At 35.0% G+C, this 19,886-nt stretch overlaps 1 protein-coding gene across 1 annotated transcript in view; it reads left to right on the forward strand.

Moving 5' to 3' along the window:
• LOC136030874 (semaphorin-1A-like) overlaps positions 1 to 12,534 on the forward strand; it is a 380,467-nt gene extending 367,933 nt beyond the window's left edge. The window contains exons 17-19 of the mRNA XM_065709948.1: positions 2,896 to 3,093; positions 9,611 to 9,821; positions 11,464 to 12,534. Of these exons, the coding sequence (XP_065566020.1) occupies positions 2,896 to 3,093; positions 9,611 to 9,821; positions 11,464 to 11,872 (818 nt within the window). The 3' untranslated portion in view covers positions 11,873 to 12,534. The remainder of the gene's footprint in view (positions 1 to 2,895; positions 3,094 to 9,610; positions 9,822 to 11,463) is intronic.
• The last annotated feature ends 7,352 nt before the right edge of the window (positions 12,535 to 19,886 follow it).

Raw genomic sequence — 19,886 nt, forward strand, 5'->3', positions numbered from 1 at the left:
AATTTCAGTAACTCGCTTGGTGCAACAAAAGTCGCATGATATAAGTACATGACTGCAAAAAATCTGGCATATTTTCCGTTCTATTCGTTCACAGTTTCAAAATTTGAATTTCGTCCAGATTTGAAACTTTTTTCTCTTTTACTGACTTGTAGGGTTCTCCAATGGTTACTTTTTTATAACGGTTTTGTTCAAAAGCTGTAGAAAAAAAATCATCAGTGCCAAATACCATAGACGAACAAAGTCCCTGATTAGATCTTATCAAATTTAGGAATGACGACCCGTTGACGTCGAACCAGAGGCGCCATTTGGGGGGGGGGGGGGTCAGGGGTGGGCAAATGCCCACCCCAGATTTTCCAGGGGCCCCAAGCTTCCACCACAAAGGGCCCTTTGCCGGCCATAATAATCCATTATGTCCAACATAATCCATTCCGTCCAATTGATTTGAAATTACTGCACGCCTATTAACCAAAGAGCGTAATTACTTGATGACCCTTGGGGTAATTATGCTATTTGCTATTAATCATTGTAAACTTTGAAAGTAGGTTAGATACATAAAAAAATTCTCGAGTTCTGTCAAATGCCCATTTCCTATATGATTACGCGACCCGAAGCGATTCGGGGGGGGGGGGTAGGGCAAGATGAAGTTCATGCCCACCCCAAGATTTGGTCCAAATGGTGCTTCTGCGTCGAACTGAAAATTAAAATTTGTCGCAGAATTACCTGGTGATTTGGGGTAAAATGTTAAAAGGAAAAGGTGAATATGCCATTTTCAATAGGACTCCACTTTTTCTGTTGCTATTCCGTAAATTCAATAGCTGTGTTCTTTTGTCCGTAGACAAACATCAAGTTTCGTAAATCTACGGACAAATGTCTAGAAGTGGCAACACTGGTTATGGTCTGTGTCTGTGTTCCTTCGAAATTCCAAAGAAGGCAGTTTTAAACGTACAAAATGTTGTTGATAGGCAAGCCGGAATATAAGGGCGTTGCTCCAGTATTTTTATCTGGGGGGGGGGGGGCATGTAGGGTCCACATCTGGAGAGTCAAGAGACATGGGCTATATAATAGTTGTTCCTCCATTTGTATCCTAGTAGGATTTTGGATTTTGCATTTTGTAGATGCGTAACTGGTTGAAGTTAGTCATGGGATACTAAATGGTATTCAAAGGTGGGATGAACTGATGACTTCTACAAAACTAGAAACAAAAAAATTATATTAAGATCTTTGTTAGTTTCTACGAAATTGAAATGACTTTTAACGTTTAACGCAACTTTTAACGTTTGAATCGTTGTTGATAGGTAAGACGCAAACGATATAGAACCTTCCTAGTACCACGTAATTAGGTATGTCGATGTGTAAATGGTTGATACTTGTCATGGGATACCAAATAGTATTTAGCGATGGGACGAACTAACGACTTTTTGGAAACTGAAAAAATATGTTAAGATCCATGTTAGTTTCTACGAAATTGAAGTGGAGGTAAGTTCGATGGTTTGAAAACTTGCTGGTAAGTAAGCCGGGAAAGATATGAACCTAACAAGGATGAAGCAAACATTTTCGCAAGAAAAAGTATTTCACATGTTTATCGATCCAATCCAGCCGAGTGGATTGGTGAGCTGGATTCAGGATCCTTTGTCTGAGAGGACACGGGTTTGAATCCCAGTGTACCCAATTGTTTAGTTTGGGACGGGGGTCAGTGGCGTGACTCTGTAAGCTTAGCCAGAGTCGACCCAGCTCTAAATGGGTAACTGGAGAAATCTTGGGAGGGTAAACAGGAAGGGTGTGCGAAAGTGCAGGATGGTTGGCCCCCAACCTCCACTGCACTTCCTGGCTGAAGGGCCAAGAAACGGAGATCAGCACCGCCAGTAGGGACTGTAAAGTGTAGTGCCGTATTCTTTACCTTTTTCTTTTGCTATTCTGTATACTTTGCCTTCATCAAATAGAGGGCGAGTCTAATGTATTGTCATTCCAGTTGATTTCTACAGCAGTATAACACATGCTTCTTTCGTCTTTCTATTCTTTTTATTCTTCTTTCTTTTATTATTCTGTATTCTTTGCCTTCATCAAATAGAGGACGAGGGTCTTTATTGTCCTGTAAAACCACGTCAGTCAAATGCATTGTCATTCCAGTTGATTTCTAAGCAATATAACACTTGCTTCTTTCTTCATTCTATTCTTTTTATACTTCTTTCTTTTACTATTCTTTATTCTTTACCTTCATCAAATAGAGGACGAGAGGCTTTATTATCCTGTAAAACCACTTCAGTCAAATGTATTGTCATTCCAGTTGATTTCTAAGTAATATAACACTTGCTTCTTTCTTCTTTCTATTCTTTTTATTCTTCTTTCTTTTATTATTCTGTATTCTTTGCCTTCATCAAATAGAGTACGAGAGTCTTTATTTTCCTGTAAATCCACAATAATCAAATGCATTGTCATTCCAGTTGATTTCTAAGCAATATAACACTTGCTTCTTTCTTCTTTCTATTCTTTTTATTCTTCTTTCTTTTATTATTCTGTATTCTTTGCCTTCATCAAATACAGGATGAGAGTCTTTATTGTCCTGTAAATCCACTTCAATCAAATGCATTGTCATTCCAGTTGATTTCTAAGCAATATAACACTTGCTTCTTCCTTCATTCTATTCTTTTGTATACTTCTTTCTTTTACTATTCTTTATTCTTTGTCTTCATCAAGTAGAGGACGAGAGGCTTTATTGTCCTGTAAAACCACTTCAGTCAAATGCATTGTCATTCAAGTTGATTTCTACAGCAATATAACACTTGCTTCAACGGTTCATCTATATTTTTCCCCGGGGGAAGATGGGGATAACCTTTTAAAGAAGCTTTGATATAGAGTTAGGTACCAATAATTGTTTTGATTTTTTACTCATTTCAGGTAAAGTCCAATCCAGATTGCCTTCAAAAGATAATGCCAATCATCCGCCATTTGTGCCATCGTCCAGTGTGGCTGAACCGTCGATTGTGAGCCATGATGTTAAGAAATCATCAAATAGAAATGCAAAAGAGTTCATGCGTAATGATGACATGGTTAAGGTCATCAGCCACAATCATGGTAGAGAGTCATATGATGACGGTAATCTTTTTTTCTTTCTTTTCTTTTGAATAGTTTTAATAACTAATAATAAAGTATTGATTGAAAATATTTTTAAAGATATAAGCTATAGGTTATATATATATATATATATATATATATATATATATATATATATATATATATATATATATATATATATATATATATATATATATATATATATATATATATATATATATATGTATGTATATGTTACCGTGAATGTCTAAAATATTGTTAATGTCGACATTCACTGGTATATGTTCGAAATTCCTTTTTATCTGCTTGGATTCAATTAGCTTTGCGAGTCAGCCTTTTCAGCCTGATACAAGCTATGATGGTAAAAGCTGAAGTTATGTTCATTATGTTAGTTTAGGTTAGGTTAGATTACGTTAAATTTGGTTCTAAATACGACAAATGGGTCAGAAACCTAAGCCAACCTAACCTCACCAAACCCAATCTATTCTAACTAACCTGTCATCATCAAACCTTGCATTAAATTGGAAAAGTTGACTAGCAACGTCGATTAAATCTAAGGAGAAAAAAGGTATTATGAACATTCACTGCTGAATATCGACTTTTACCAATTTGCGGACATTAACGGCAATTTATATATATATATATATATATATATATATATATATATATATATATATATATATATATATATATATATATATATATATATCTTCTCAGCTATCGAGATAATATCTTCAAGTTCATCACTCGCAATCATGGTAGATAGTTGTATGGTGATGGCAATCTGTTTTCTGTTTTTTTTTTCTAGGGGGTGGGGGGATTGTAACTGTATATTTTACAGTTATATACCTTTATATATATATATATATATATATATATATATATATATATATATAAGGTATAAGGTACCTTTTATGAGGGGACTAAAAATAGATCCTTACTTTACTGAAATTAATCTTATTGGCTTTCCTTTTCCTTCGTTATACTTTTTAACCGCAAAATTTCTGTCACCATTTAGCTATTTCGGAGTTCGAAACGATTTGGTTAAATGTGTTTTTCACAGAATGTTCATTAAAATGAATTCTCCCACTTTCTTTTTCTATGCAACTACAAAAATAAAAGATCTCTGCAAACTTTTTTTTCCTCAAAGAATAAAGTTTGGCTCATTAGAAATAGTAATTATTTTGTATCTTTGTCTTTAGGGATCGGAGATTAATGGCTACTCGACAAAAAGGGTATTGCAGTAAGTTGTGACTACTTCTTGTAATGTTGCTTTTAAATGCAACAATAATGACTATTAGCTAAAGGATTCAGTTTTTTCTTTAAAATCTTTCTAGTGTGGGTAGAAGTTCGGGTGTGATATGCAAGGACGACATAATCAATTTTGTTAAAAATGAGTCATGTATGTGTCAAGGGCAAATTTAGTACGAGGAATCGAATGATGCAGTCAGAATTGGCCTATGTCGCATATTCCTATGACATACTCCTAAATTCTTAATATTCCTGACATATTCTTAATATTCCTATGACATGCTTCAAGGATCAACGAGTCATCCACATATTTCCATCTTTGGGGGAATTCCTTCTCCCAAAGAGGGAAAGAATCTGGCTGCTCGATTTTTATCGAACAGCCAGATTAATGGCTTCTCGATAAAAAGGACATAGTATTAAGTTGTGACCACTTCTTGTAATGTTGTTTTTAAATGCAACAATAAGGATTATAAGCCAAAGGATTAAGTTTTTTTTAAGCCCTTCTAGTAGGGTAGAAGTCCGGTTGTGATAATTAAAAGGGCGACATATGCAATTTTGTTAAAAATGAGTCACGTATGTGTCATGGGCAAACTTAGCCCAAGGAATCGAATGATGCAGCCAGAATTGGCCTATGTCGCATATTCCTATGACATATTCCTAAATTCTTAATATTCCTGACATATTCTTAATATTCCTATGACATGCTTCAAGGATCGACGAGTCATCCACACAGTTCCATCTTTGGGGGAATTCCTTCTCCCAAAGAGGGAAAGAATCTGGCTGCTCGATTTTTATCGAGTAGCCAGATTAATGGCTGCTCGATAAAAAGGGTATATTATTAAGTTGTGACCACTTCTTGTAATGTTGTTTTTAGATGCAACAATAAGGATTATAAGCTAAAGGACTAAGTTTTTCTTTTAAAGCCCTTCTAGTAGGGTAGAAGTTCGGCTGTGATAATTAAAAGGGCGACATATGCAATTTTGTTAAAAATGAGTCACGTCAGAATTGATGCAGTCAGAATTGGCCTATCTCGCACCGTTAAAAAGATAAAAAGAGACATAAGTATCTATATGGGGTATATCTCTTTTTTATCAAGTCTTGTCGTAATTCAGAATGGCAGAAAAGGATTATATTATGGAGTTATAACATGGAGACATGGCATTTTTCTCCTTATTTGTCAAGAAAAAAGGAGACATTCGCCAGAAAATGAAGTAACTTTGAATTTGCTCGGATTGTATGGGTTTAGTTTATGCCAGTGAATAGAGCATAAAAAATTGGTCTAGATTATGTTCCCTTTATCTCCATCAATCTCACCCTCCAGAGTGACCACAGCCGACCAACTTATTTTCGTTTTTTGGCTCTCCTGAAAAGCGACGTAAATGGTCTATGTCACCCTTTTAATTATCACAGCCGAGTTCACAAGCTCAAGTTGAAGTTAGTTCCGGAGGCAGTTAAAGTTAAATATCTAGTTAAAGTTAGTTCCTTTCTAGTTTGGCCGCTCTCATGTTTCACGATAGGAACGTCTCACTCCCTTCCCGATATTCATATGTGAAAATTTGTGCACCTATGTCAATGAGTAATAATCGCCTAACTGTCTATAATCCTGCTTGTTCTTATCACAGTGTTCATTAAAATGAATTCTCCTACATTGTATTTCCATCCAGCAACAGTAGTAATTACAAAGGAATCTGCATACATTTTTTTCTCTCAGAAAACAAAGTTTCCTTGATTAGAAATAGTAATTATCTTTTATTATTGTATCTAGTAGGCTAATTGAACATTCATATCTATTCAGCAAAAATAGTCTATCAAAGTTGGAACCATTTAATGCAATTGTGAACTGGGGCATCGGCTAGGAGGTGGAGGACAGGAAAGGTGATTACTACTCCTCTCCCGGCCTATATTCCGCCCTAGATTTTGAAAATCCCTTTTTGAAGTATTTACATTGAAAATACCATTTTTTTGTTTTTTCAATGAAAGCAATAAAAAAACAAAATTCCTCCCTTTATTCTGAAAAAGCGTATTTTGCCCCCTCTCCCCCTACGTTTTGTGAAGTGAAGACCCTGATTGTGATTATTAGCCAAAGTATTAAGCTGGTTTTCAAAACAATTCATCCCGCTTTATTAAGTTTCTTGTCTTTTACTCTAGAGATACATCGGATACAATATGGCGTTGCTATGGTATTCAACCTATTAAAAATAATGATTTCGCCTGTTTCTTTTCATTAATAAAAACTTGAAAATAAGTTTATCTCTCTAAATTAATCCCGCTGTTTATTTTTCCTGTCTTGTCAGGCTTTTTGTTAGAATGTAACCGCTACATTCTTTTCCAAGATTTTCATCGAGGGGGAGATAGTTTTTGAGGGGTGTCCAATTAAATATATCGTTTTTTTAATCGTATGGAAAAAGTATCTTCAGTAGATTTTCGTTAATAATTTTGTTTTACTTTTAAATAAACAATTGGAGCATTTCAAAATATCTGGGGGTATTTGGCCCCGTCCCCCTTACCCAGGGTACAGGTTTCCCAGTATCTCTCTGATTTTTGTGAGGCAAGTTAAAAATGAGGGTAAAAGGTGAGGTTGGCTAACAATGCCTTTTAAATGCCTAAAGAACATTTGTACATAATGGAGAGGTCTCATATAGTATATATCTAAACGAAATATGTTTTAGTCTGTTTTTTTATTTAGCTACATCTTTTAATCATCATAGAGTTTACATAGGCGAATATATATACCCGCAAAACCTCGGAATTATTTTTTTTGAAACTCTCTGTTTTCAAAATGAAATTTTAGTATTAAGACTAATCTAAACAATAGTTACAACTCTTGAATCAGCTGCAAATTCTTTCCCCCCCTCTTCTTTAATAAAAAATTCTATCTATGCTCTCAACAGTATTTTCTTTCAAAACAGTAATTTTTAATCCTGACCCAAATAGTATTTTTTAATTTAATTTCGTAGCTTCTGAAGTTGACCTGAAAAATAAAACTTAATGTCATACACAAAGATTCTATCTAGGCTCTTTGACAGTCTGAATGCATTTAAACTCTTTTGATTTAGGGAAATTGTAAGAGTAGAAGTAGCCATAGTTGTACCCTGAACGTTTGTTCTTTACTAGGTTGCAGTTGTCGCTGCAAAAACAATAAATATAATTCTAACCGCAAAGACATGGATACTGAAGATAGGAATGGAAACAGCTTACTTACTTCGAAATTACGTAGAAATTACTTCGTATATGAAAGGGGCTGCTCCCTTCTCAGCGCCCCGCTCTTTACGCTAAATTTTTTTTACTGTTTTAAAAAGTAGAGTTGGGAGAAAGAGACAATCTTTAGTGTAAAGAGCAGGGCGTTGAGGAGGGAGCAGCCCCTTCCATATACGAGGTAATTTCTGTTCGTTTTAAGTTTTAATGTCGCTCGCTACTTTCAGTTAAAAAAAAATTATTTCTTTTTTTTATTTAATTAGTATAGAGAGCCACAAAGTGCAACCCAAATTTGCGAGGCAAATCAATAGAAATTCCTAGATACTTCAATAATTTTTTGTGCTATATCAAAGCAGCGAAACTGGCTGACAGGTTGTTTTTATTTGTCACCCAATGCTTCGTTTTTTCACATCTATTCAATAGAACTGTACTCCTAAAACTCCTAAAAATGGTGTCCGATCGAAGCAGAAAATATACCATTACAATTGCCTTGTCCAAAAAAATCCTTGGCTTGAACAACAAGGAAAATCCATTGGCTTGAAAAGCAAGAAAAGTGACTGTAACCACCATATTGTGCATCAAAAGTATCTTCTCTGTTTCCCCTTCTCCACAGCTAGTGGGGCATTGGAAGATCATAGAGAACTGTTTGCTTCGCATTTTAAAGAAAATTGCTGTATATGGTGCCTTTTGAAAGTAACAAAAACAATTTTAGGAAATAACTTTAATCGTTGTTGCAGCTGCAGCCTATTAAATCTTCATAAAAAGTCGAAAAAACCTTGCCTCCCCTCTAAATTTTGTGAATCAGCGCCACTGCGAGAAACTAGGAATGCCAGAATAAGAAATGTAACTGAATATATTGAGCGAACATATAGATTTACCGGTGAACACAAAACAATTGGATAAATACTTTTTTTTAGCTCCTTGGGGGTATTTAGCAAGATGACATGATTTTAAACGATAGCACTCAGAGCACAAACTCTTAATCCCTCAATCGCTCAGGCACTAGCTATCTAATGCTAAAAAGTGGAATTTTGTGACAAAAAAAAAAAAAAAACAGGACAGAGAATAGTGACGCAAGATGATATTCACAAATCCGTATTTTTTCTAGTTGCTGTGAAAGATGTGGATGAAAATGCCTCCTATTCTGATTCTTTCAGTAACAAGATAATGGGAAAGTAGTTGTGAAACATGCAGAATTAAACTCCTCCGATTCTGATACTTAAGTAGAAACATAACGGGAAAGAAGCTACGAAACATGCTAAAATAACTCTTCCGATTCTGATTCTTTAAGCATCAACATAATGGGAAATATTTGTGAAAAAAGATTAATTTTATCCATAATTTCATTATCTGCGATTTAATCCTTGCAATATTATCCATTATATTTATCTATTTTAGTGCATAAGTTTAATGTTAACAAAAATTAATCAATTCTGTAGTAAATTCAAGGCACCTTGTATCATAATCAATTGTGAAATTCACCTATCACATTCTTTTGTCTCTCAGTGTAGAATCCTATAAGGTTTCAGTTTCGGGGGAAGGTAAAAGGTAAAAAAGATAAAGAGTACGGCATTAGGCTTTACAGTCCCTACCGGCGGTGCTGATCTCCGTTTCTTGGCCCTTCAGCCAGGAAGTGCAATGGGGGGCTGGGGGCCAACCATCCTGTGCTTTCGCACACCCTTCCTGTTTACCTTCCCCAGATTTCTCCAGGTACCCATTTAGAGCTGGGTCGACTCTGGCTGAGCTTACAGAGTCATGTCACTTACCACGTCCCAAACTAAATAATTGGGCACACTAGGATTCGAACCTTCGCTCTCTTAGACAAAGGATCCTGAAACCAGCGCACCACTCCACTCAGCCTGGACGGCTGCCCCCTCGGGGGAAGGGGAAGGAGGCTAATCCAGTTCTACCAGTTTTTTTTGGTTCTTAACTATCATTTTTCACTAAATTTTAAACCGGCATTTTCTGTGGCGTATTGTTCAATTGTTTAGTAATTCGTGTTCACGTTGTGCCTTGCAAAATTGTCCACATTTTATTGTCAAATATTTAATATCCTTCCTGGGTTCATAGCAACTTGCCTTTTCATTTTCAGGTCCAAGGATATCTGGAGATGAATCAATACCTCTGTATACTGTCGAGACGCTCGTTATTGCAGTTGCTGCTGGCTCTCTTGTGGCATTATTTGTTGGTTTTGGGGCTGGCTATTGTTGTGGAAAAAAGTGTAAAAAAGATGAGGAGGACAATCTACCCTACCCGGACACAGAATATGAATACTTTGAGCAACGCCAAAATTGTGCAAGAGCGTAAGTTACATTCTACCTCCAAAAATTTCAGAAGCAACTGCTTGGAAAAAAAAGCAAAAAAAGAAGCTTGTCATTTTAAGAAACCGAGTGTAGGACCTAATTTAGACCCTTCCCCCTCCTTTTATCCAGGTGAAGATAGATGAATCTGTGGGCAGAACAGCTCTCAGTTACGTATTTTACGAGTTATTCTTTGCTGTGAACTATGCCAAGAGAAGGAAAATTCCTACCTATGGAGCGTAGGTGTCCAACACCTAACCTCTCTCGTGTTGCGATAAATTATCATATATTTGGCAGACAGTTTTATATTTTGCTAAAAGTAATAATCTATTTTGATTTTCGACCTAGGAAATAGTAATTTTGTATTGTTTTAAACATGTGTTCTTATAAATACTGTATAAGAATTGTTTCGACTATTTCTGCACTGGAAAATCTCTTATAAAAGTAAATTAGGTCTTTAGTCCCTCCCCCATCTGCTGAAACGCAATTGTAGGCCTTAATGCCCACCCCCCTCCAACATCTAATTCCTTTGTACGCTCAGCATTAACAGTATGAATAGATTTGCTGATGTAATGCTATAGTCAGCTCCGGCTTACTGCATAGATTTTGAAGACTAATAAGGTACTGGTTGAGGTTTAGTACCACTATGTTAAGGATAATTGTAAGTTCATTGACTCTTCCTTATCAAACAGTTTGTGATAAACGAACTGTAAGTAAGGAGTGACTCGGCTCAATAGCTACTGAAAATCTGAAAAATAGAATTTTTATATCAATAGATACATCAAAAGAATTGAATTTTTATGCTGAATACAAATATATGAGATTCATTAAGTTTGGTGTTACCCATAATAAGCTACGAGAATAACAAATATTGCCCGATTTTCGTAAAAGAGGGGAAGCATCCCCCAAAAATTATAGAATCTTGATAAACATTGTACCACCATATTCAGCATATCAGAGCCCTACTCTAGAGGTTTCAAGTTCCCATCAGCAAAATGTCAAACTTTGAATTTTTGCCAGAAGAAAGATCGCGGATGTGTTTATTTGTTTCTTTTTTGTGTTTTTTTTTTTTTCAGAGGGGTCGTATCGAACCAATGGTCCTAGAGGATTGAGAGAGAGCGTATTCAAGCAAAATTTTAAAGCTCTAGTGCCCCTTTTGAGTGACCAAAAGTTTGGAGGGCAACTAACCCCCCTCCCACGTTCCTTTTCCCCAAATCGTCAGATCAAAATTTTGAGATAGCCATTTTGTTCAGAATAGTTGAAATGCCGAATGGGGAGTTGAAATGGGGAGAATTTCCAAGGGGTGAACTCTCAAGGGGAAATTTTATACTGGGGGGACTTGGCAGAATTCCTATAGGAAGTTATTTTTGTTTGTCTCGGTTTCTTTTTGTCGACTCGTTTTTGCATGTGGAGTTATTCTGGGGAAGTTTTTAATGGGTTCGGAATTGTCTCGGGATTTCTTTCAGTGGGGGAGGGGGATATCCCGCCGGATGAATCAGCTGTGCTATTTTGTGTACAAACTTTTTACTTAATTAATTAATTATGATAATCTTCCTGGCGATAATTGTTTGATACCTGAAGTTTAAAATCAAGTTTCAACATTCCTCTTCAGTATATTATTTCAATAATCAATTTTGACTTTCAGGAGGCTGGCCCAAGAGCAAAAGCTACTCCAATCAGACGAAGCTACTTATGCTGAACCAATCCTCGTTCCTGCCCTTAACAAACCTCTAAACACGAACTCAAGAGGCTCTCCAAAGCCACAAATCCGAAAATTGACAAATAACGTAATCGGATCAACCAACGTTTTCGATTCTTCTCCAAACAACGCATTTCCATTTGCGGAAGGACCACGAGATCCATATGCCAGCTTTCGATCCCGGGACACATTCAGCAGTTCAGCCCGTTTTACACCACAACAGCAACCTTTAATTAACGGTGTCAATGGCCACACGCCACTCGATGACCGGGACACGTTTGGCACCCTAAGAAACAATAAGAATATAGGAGACGGTTTTGGCACGGCTCGAAGTGGAAAGAAAGTCTATTTGTGAATAGTGTGCATATCAGATATTATTGGCCCCGCCCATTTGACTGGGGTTAAGCTAGTCAATCCGACCAAAGCTCGGAACATTTAAATGTAGTTGATAATAGACAATATAGACAGACTTATGTGTTGATTGTCCACGCCATATAAGATATTTATACTGCTTTGGTGTTATGACGAAGCCCTTACCTATAACTTGTATATGAAGAGAAATATAGTGAGTTAATTTACGTTTCGGGTATCTTATGTAAGGCTCTCACAATGATTTAAATAGATATTAAAGCTACTTAAATTTAATTTACTTAAAAGATTGCTAATGTTTGGCCCTTTGCCATGTTTCAGAACGACAGTTTCAATGGTTTATTCAAACTGCTGTATTCAAATAAGGCCTTTTTTCAAAATCCTGTGATTGCTTTGTGAACTGTCGCTAGCAGAGCCACTAATTCGAAGGAGGGACAGGGGACAATTGAATCCTAGAACGTCTCCCTCCCCTATATTCTGAAAAACAACATCTTTTTTGGCATTTTCAATGAAAAACTATATTTTGGTATTTTCATTGAACATACTCGAAAAAATATGGAAATTGCCTCCCACCCCTCATTTTTGTGAATTGATGCCCATGGTCACTAGATTTTTTTTTTTTTTTTTAAGGATGTTCAATCCACCTAATCTAATCTTTAACGTATTGGAATCTCTCTCCCCAATGCATTCCTACTTACCTGTCTAGAAATAAAAATGTACTTAGTTCTACTACATTCTCTTTCAAACCTGAAAATTTGAAGTGGTTTAAGGGACTTTATCATCCAAAAAAAAAGTTTTTTTTATACAATCAGAGGTAACCCAAAGTATTGGCCAAATCCTTCCTAATCCTCGCTTAAGGTTTTCATCGTATCGAAGGTAATCAAAAGTATTGAACCGCCACTCCCCCTCGCCGAAATCTTTTCAAATCCTCGCCAAAATTTGAGATGGCACAGTTATTATCAAAAAGTCTTCATCTAATCGCAGGTAACTTGAAGTTTTGCCCCCTCCCTCCCCTCAAAAAAAGAAGAAAAAACGTGCAATTTACTTTTGAGGACTTTTGCGGAAAGAATATTTTAATCAACGACCCCCTCTATCTTCCCATTCAGTTTTAGGGGAAACAAAATTCTCTTATAAAACGTAGAAATATGTTTTTTATCTAAAATTGTTTTTTTCAATGTTATTTTAACAATCGTGTTCCGCTTTTGTGGTCTCTTATCCCCAATCATAGCCCAGATTACATTCTGTTAAACTGCAGGAAAATTTTTGAGAATTAAATCTTTATGTGAGCCCTGCATTAGTATACCAAGTTCAACTTCAATGTTTGGCGAGCTTTTAACCAGTGCCATCTATCTTTAAGGAAGTTAGTTTTCTTTTTATGAAGTATGCATTATAAGTAGCCTTATCATTTGAAGTGTTTAGGCTGAAAGTATCAGGGAGGAACAAGTGCAAATCTGTATTATCTGTATCCCTTTTCAGTACAGTGTAAAGTGAATAAATCAAAGTTTCCTGAAAAGGGACACCATTTAGGGGGGGGGGGTAAATAATGGGTTCAAATAGGTGTGAGGGGAAAGTCTGCTCAGAAATGTACAGAATAACTGCTGCAGTGATTCGAAGTAATTTAATCAAAGTTTCCCTAAATGGGAGGTGGTCTTAGAGGAGGGGGGTGCCCTACGGTCGTTTAAAAGAGCTTTCAAGGCACAATCCTCCTAGGAATGTAAAAGAATATATCGTCATCCCTAAATCATTGGATTCATCTTATACTTAAAATTTGAAAAATATATTGTACTCCAAGGAAATAAAGCTATTAAATTAAAATAAATTAATAAGAATAAAATAAAGTTGAACAAAATCTAAACCAAATCTATCTAGATACACTTCTTTAAAATTCCCAATCAAGTGAATGAATTTTCCGAGACATAATTAGTTCGAAAGGTAAGGGGGATCGGCTGCCTTGAGCAATGTAAGGTAATTTTCTTAAAAAGATTTTTAAGTACCCTAGATCTAAAAATAATTTTATTAATTCACCTAGACGAGTTCCGGCTACTAGTAGATTTTGGGAAAGCCCCTCCTCCCATTTTGTCATCTTCATCAAAAAACTGTATAAAGCTCACACCTTTACGCCGCATTATGAGAAGAAGCTGACTTAATCTTGGAAAAAATGAACAAATGAAAACTAGGGTCAGGGGGGCAGTTACCCCTCCTGTCCCATAGCAAATTAAGCCTCTGGTTAAACCCTGTAAACTCTAATATTTTTAAGGCAAGTTCTTAACAGCAAGTTCTCGTTTGATAAAACTTTTTATTTGTGTGTACAACTAAGCCAAAGACAAATTAGCGAAGCAGAATTCACTTGATAGGTTAATCTGTGACAAAGTCACAACAAGTATAAAATAAATTGAATTCCTCTTATAATTTGCTCCCTTATCAAAAAACTGTTTATTAAGCTATTACCAAAGGGAGGATGAGCTGGGCAATGTATGTTCAACCCCGCTATGAATCAATCCCCCTGTGAAAAAATGAACAAATGTTGTTTGTTAAACGTAAAGTTTGTCTTAGTCACACAGATTAATTATAAAAGCAGATTAAATAAAATTATTTGAGATTCCAAGTGTTGCTAAAGTGATTATGGAGAATTGAGTTTCATCAGTTTGGCAATACTAAATTGGAATATAATCATTTTGTGAAAATAAAGCCACTCATTTCAGCTACACAAGATATATACAAGATGCCTAAATATTTATAAAGTGTAGGGATTTGCTCATATTTTAAATAAATACAATTGTTTTGTGACTTAAAAAAAAAATGTAAATATATACACTAAAAAATCTAAACAGTAAGAAACACCAAGAAAAATAAACTAGAAAAAAAAATCTACACCAAAAAAACTACACTAAAGACAACTGAAAAATGTCCCAGCAAAAATTTATTCTGCCGCTTGTTTCACGACATTTTTCTAATTTTTTTCAAAATTATGGTGAAATTTGGAACGGATATATCTAACAATATGCTATTTCAAGGCGTAGCACTGGCACCTCTCCTCCACCCCTTCCTATACTGTTTTATGGTGTCCCTCTCAACTAATTTTTCATCAACCCCCTAATAGAGTGGCAGCTTTTTAGACTTGTATTATTTTTTCTTTGTGTTGAACTATTTCAATTAGGTATTTTTAGACTTATCCTTGTATATTGTGATTGTGATAATGATTATAATCGTCGTCATAATTATCTTTAATCGTAAGAATGGTATTAGACTCATAGTATATGCGACTTACAAATCTTTTGTACACGTGGCTTGCCGAGGACTGCTCTAACTACAGCATGAGTCTTTCCTTGAAATTTTGATTCCCCCCTCCCCCCCCCCAAAAAAAAAGAGGAATAAAAGCTTACTATTTTTTTTCTTATAATTTTCCTTTTTTGCTCCTTTTTTCAATACTTACCGGCGGCTGTATTAGAAACTCTATAATTATAATTATTATAATAATTATATTATGTATAATTATATTATATATAATAATTATAATAATTATATTATAATTATCATAATTATAAGAAATAGATATTATAATTATCATTATAATTATACTCATATACGTGTTATGTTTCTCGATCACGAATTTTGAAGTTGATGAATTTTTAAATTGTGGAAGAAGAGAATTTTTGGAATTGGTTTGAACAATTTGTATGTTTTCCAGATCTGACATTTCCTTGCCCAAAATCAAATTGTTTTTTTTTTTACTTATTAATGCAAGAAATATTTTTTAATTTTTAGCAGTTTTTCTATTGATGATATATGGCGGAGTAGCTTGTGCATTGCACAAAAGAATATGGCCAATTGCTGGAAAAGTAGTCAAAGAGCCTGCCAGACTGTTGGCAAGAAAATCCTAGCATAGATTCTTTATGAGGACATGAAAAAATATTTCTCCATTCACCCAATCCCAAATCCTATGTTCACTTAACCATCCCCCCTCCCAAAAATAAAATACAAGTTTCATCTCGATTCCTTAGCCGTGAGACAAAACAGACGAATCAAAGTCTAGAATTTCCCAAGTTCTAATGAAAATTACTGACTGTATGTAAACTCTATAATGAGAACTACTTGCTTGCTTAAAAGCTTTAAGCATAAAAGGAAAAAAGGTGTAGTCGAGGTAAAACTACTGAATCTGGTTGCTAAAGTACTTAAGGACTTAAGGAGAAATATTCGCTTCATTTACCCGTCATATACCATCATGGGATTGTTTCCACATTAGTGATTGGATTGTGTTACACGCGCTTCCCAATTATATAAGGTGAAATTATGAAAAAATTGCGCGATTTGATCTTATAATGGACTCACGAACACAGACTGCTGACGAAATTTTGGATGAAGAGGTCAAGGCCGTTCAAAAGACCATTTGAATATGTAAAGTGTTCTTATAGCTTTTCAACTTTGTATGAAGCTTGCTGTATATTATTCTTCAACCTCCCTAGCACCTGGGCGATGACGTGAGGCTATACATCGGGTAGCTGAAGCTGATTTATCTCCAGAACAGTTTCAAAATAAAAGTTGAACTTGTTTCTGATCGTCACAATAATTTATACCCTGTTGTGTCTGTTGGCTGGGGGATAGAAATGAAACTTAAAAGGATTGATTTTTGGGGTGGGTTGGTTTTATGGGAACTTCTAATTTTTTTGTTTTGGGGAAGGGGCAAAATATTTTTTCTCCAGACTTCACAAAAGAGTATATGCTACCTGTATTTGTTTTCTTATGCATGTGTTCCGGCGCATTTTTAGGTTAATTATATAATAATGTATTTAAGTAAGATTATTAGAATAATGTTTATTATATTATTGTAGTTATATATTTCTACTGCTATTAACCAAATAACTATAGAAGGAGAATATAAAAACTGTAATAATGCCTATTCCCTATAAAATGTGGCCAGCATGTTAGATCGGGATGTCGAAAATGGATTTTAGGGTCATAATCTTCACGTTTTAAAAATGGGGGTCTTCGGACAAATCCTAAAAATGTACTCACCCCCTCTCCTCAATACCGGAACAGTTTGTTTTTATAACTTTTTTAAGCTTATATAATAAAACTGTGTTCCCTAACATTGATATGCAATTTTATTTAAAAAACGTTGTATTTTAGCTTGCATTAAACACTTAACGTTTTAAACCTCTCCTCTCTACACTAGAAAAAATTACTGCCCTCCGCCCCCTACCATTTTAAAATGTTGACTGTGTGTACCTTTGCTTGTCACTGACATATCTCTCCACGTTATGTCAAGACAGTCCTAGGTTCACATGACGTGATAAGACGAGACAAAGATCTGTTGTATTTAATCGTACAGTATTGATTGTAATTACTTCCATTTTAATAGTATATATATTCTTTATATCTGTGTAAATACGCACTTAATGCATCAAGTTTTTCATTTGTATTATGCTTTTTTTACGTTCCTTTGTAGTTGACGTTTCGCAGAAGGAAAAAAATAAAAATATTATTTGTTTATCAATTCAAATTTTGTTTTTATCTGTTTGAGTAAACTAGGATAACGTTGCACTTTTATCCTTTTTTTTCAATATTTTATCATTTTTCTATTCACTTTATCATTCCGTTATCCAATGAAACAATCTGCACCTCGTGAGTTTTTTTTTTCTTTTTCAGTTTTTACGTGATACGCTCAGTTGTAATGAAGACGAACTTGCAATTTGTTGTCTAATGTTTGGTTGAGACGCATTGAGAAACCGATGAGAAAAGCCAATTGGTAGGAAAAGAAAGGAAGTGTTCAAACGATAGGTACCAAATTATTTCCGAGAAGCATAGATAACATATACCTTTTTGCCATTTATCCTCCTGGCAAGAAGCGGAGAACACCTTGTTTGTATTGTACAAAAGCTGGTGGTTCTGAACAAGAACCATCAGATCTCAAACTTTCATGTGCTTAACAATTGACATGCTTTCCAATTTCAAAAATTCTTGCTCATTTTCGCTCAAAGACACATGAAAACCGATCAGTACCATAGGAGAATTATGGGACAAACCGATTAGTTTTACCATGGTACTGATCGGTTCTTGAGTGTTTCTTCATGCATCTGAACGGGCTATAATTCAAAAAACTAAATTAGCATCACTTTCGAATGGGTAAATTTTAGTTCTGTAGTTTTACTTGATTTTTTACTAAAAAAACATACTAAAAGTACTTTTATCATTTTAACATCCATGCATCAATCTGTATCTCTATAGGGCTTTTTAATTAACTATTAAAAACGAAATCAATCAGTCATGTAACCACAAACATCACTTCCTTAAACACGTATTAAGAGGGCGATGTATCCCAATTTCGTTAGTTTATTGATGTCGAATGAACTAAATTTGACTCCACAATTTCACCAGATTTTCTCTCAACATAGAGATAAGCAAAAAAAACATACTATAGGCACTTTTATCATTTTACTATTCTATGGTGTAATCCTTGATCCTCTCCCCCTCCCTGTCCATGTTGATTTGGAAAAAAGAAAACTTTTTTGGGGATTCTCATAAAAAATACTTTTTTAATATTTTCACTAAAAAAAAAAAACATCCCCCTCACTACCTTTTCATGAATTGGCGCCACTGAAGTGTAGCTGTAAACTGTAATTCCTAAAACACTGCTTAGGAGGTCTATGTAGCTCAACCTTATCAATTTTTCGAACTGCAGCCACACTTTGTTATTATCTGATGTGCAAAAACCTGATTAACATCATTGTCCGAATGGGTCAATTTTAGTTCCGTAATTTCATTGGGTTTTCAAGACAAGAACAAAAAGATTCAGAACTAAAAGTGTATCAGAAAAAAATTATTATAACCACTTTTTTTTCCTATCCAATCTACCAGATTTTGAAAAATCCCCCGCCAACTAGATTTTGAAAAATAGTTTTTGGGTATCATCGCTGAAAAATACATTTTTTTGGTGTGTTTTCAGCGAAAAAACATACCTCTCGCCCACATTTTTAGCGGCACTCAAGTGTAACCGTAAATTTTTCTTCCTAAAACACTGATTATGAGGAAAATCCAGCTTAATTTTTTCAATGTGTTAATTTGTAGCCAAATTATGTTTTTAGCTGATTTGGAAAACTAGATTAATATCACTTTTCGGAAGGGACAAATTTTAGCCTTGTAATTTCGCTGGATTTTCTCTCAACATAAAGAGAGACAAGAAAAAAAACACACGAAAAAAAACTACAAGCACTTTCATCATTTTACTATTCATGGTAACAATCTGCACCTCTGAGTTGTTTATTTAACCGTAAAAAATGCAATCAGTTTTCTAAGGATAACCGTAAAACTTCTAAGGAGAATGATATAGCCACATTTTTTCATTTGTAGTCAAGTTTTGTTTTTATCAGTTTGAAAAGCCAGATTAGCATTACTTTTAGAATGAATCAAATTGAGCTCTGTTATTTACTGAGTTTTCTCTCAACGTAAAGAAAGATAAAAAAAAAAAAACATTCCATAAGTACTTTTATCATTCCACCATCTAATGCAACTCGCAAGCCAAATTGACAAAAAAAGTTTTTTAAACCAGGATGGCAATAATTCGAAATTCGAACACCCCCTAATGTCGTCAGTATAATCATCGATCTTCTTCTTGTTGTTCTTCGTTATTATTTTATTTTACTCTTCTTTTTTGTTTTGACAGAGTAAACAGAAGAAGTACAAAGGAATATACCCTACAAACAATATTTTCCCCAGGAAAGAATCAACAAAACTGACATCTGCATATTTGACAAAAAACAATATAGGCATTTGACACCAGGGGGCACTAATACAAAATCAGAACACCACTAATTACGTCAGCATAATTATTAAGCCCTAGATCAGCGGTTCTCAACCGATTTGGATCATGCCCCATATACGCGTTTCTAAAAGTACTGATGGCCCTATCGTGATATTATATTTTTTTATTCAAAATTTACCGGTATTCACGTGAAGGAGGCTTAAAAGGCCATTGGCTTGGTATCTTGTTTCGAATTTTCCTC

Source organism: Artemia franciscana, chromosome 9 (genome assembly GCF_032884065.1).
Source record: "Artemia franciscana chromosome 9, ASM3288406v1, whole genome shotgun sequence".
In the NCBI taxonomy this organism is placed as follows: domain Eukaryota; kingdom Metazoa; phylum Arthropoda; class Branchiopoda; order Anostraca; family Artemiidae; genus Artemia; species Artemia franciscana.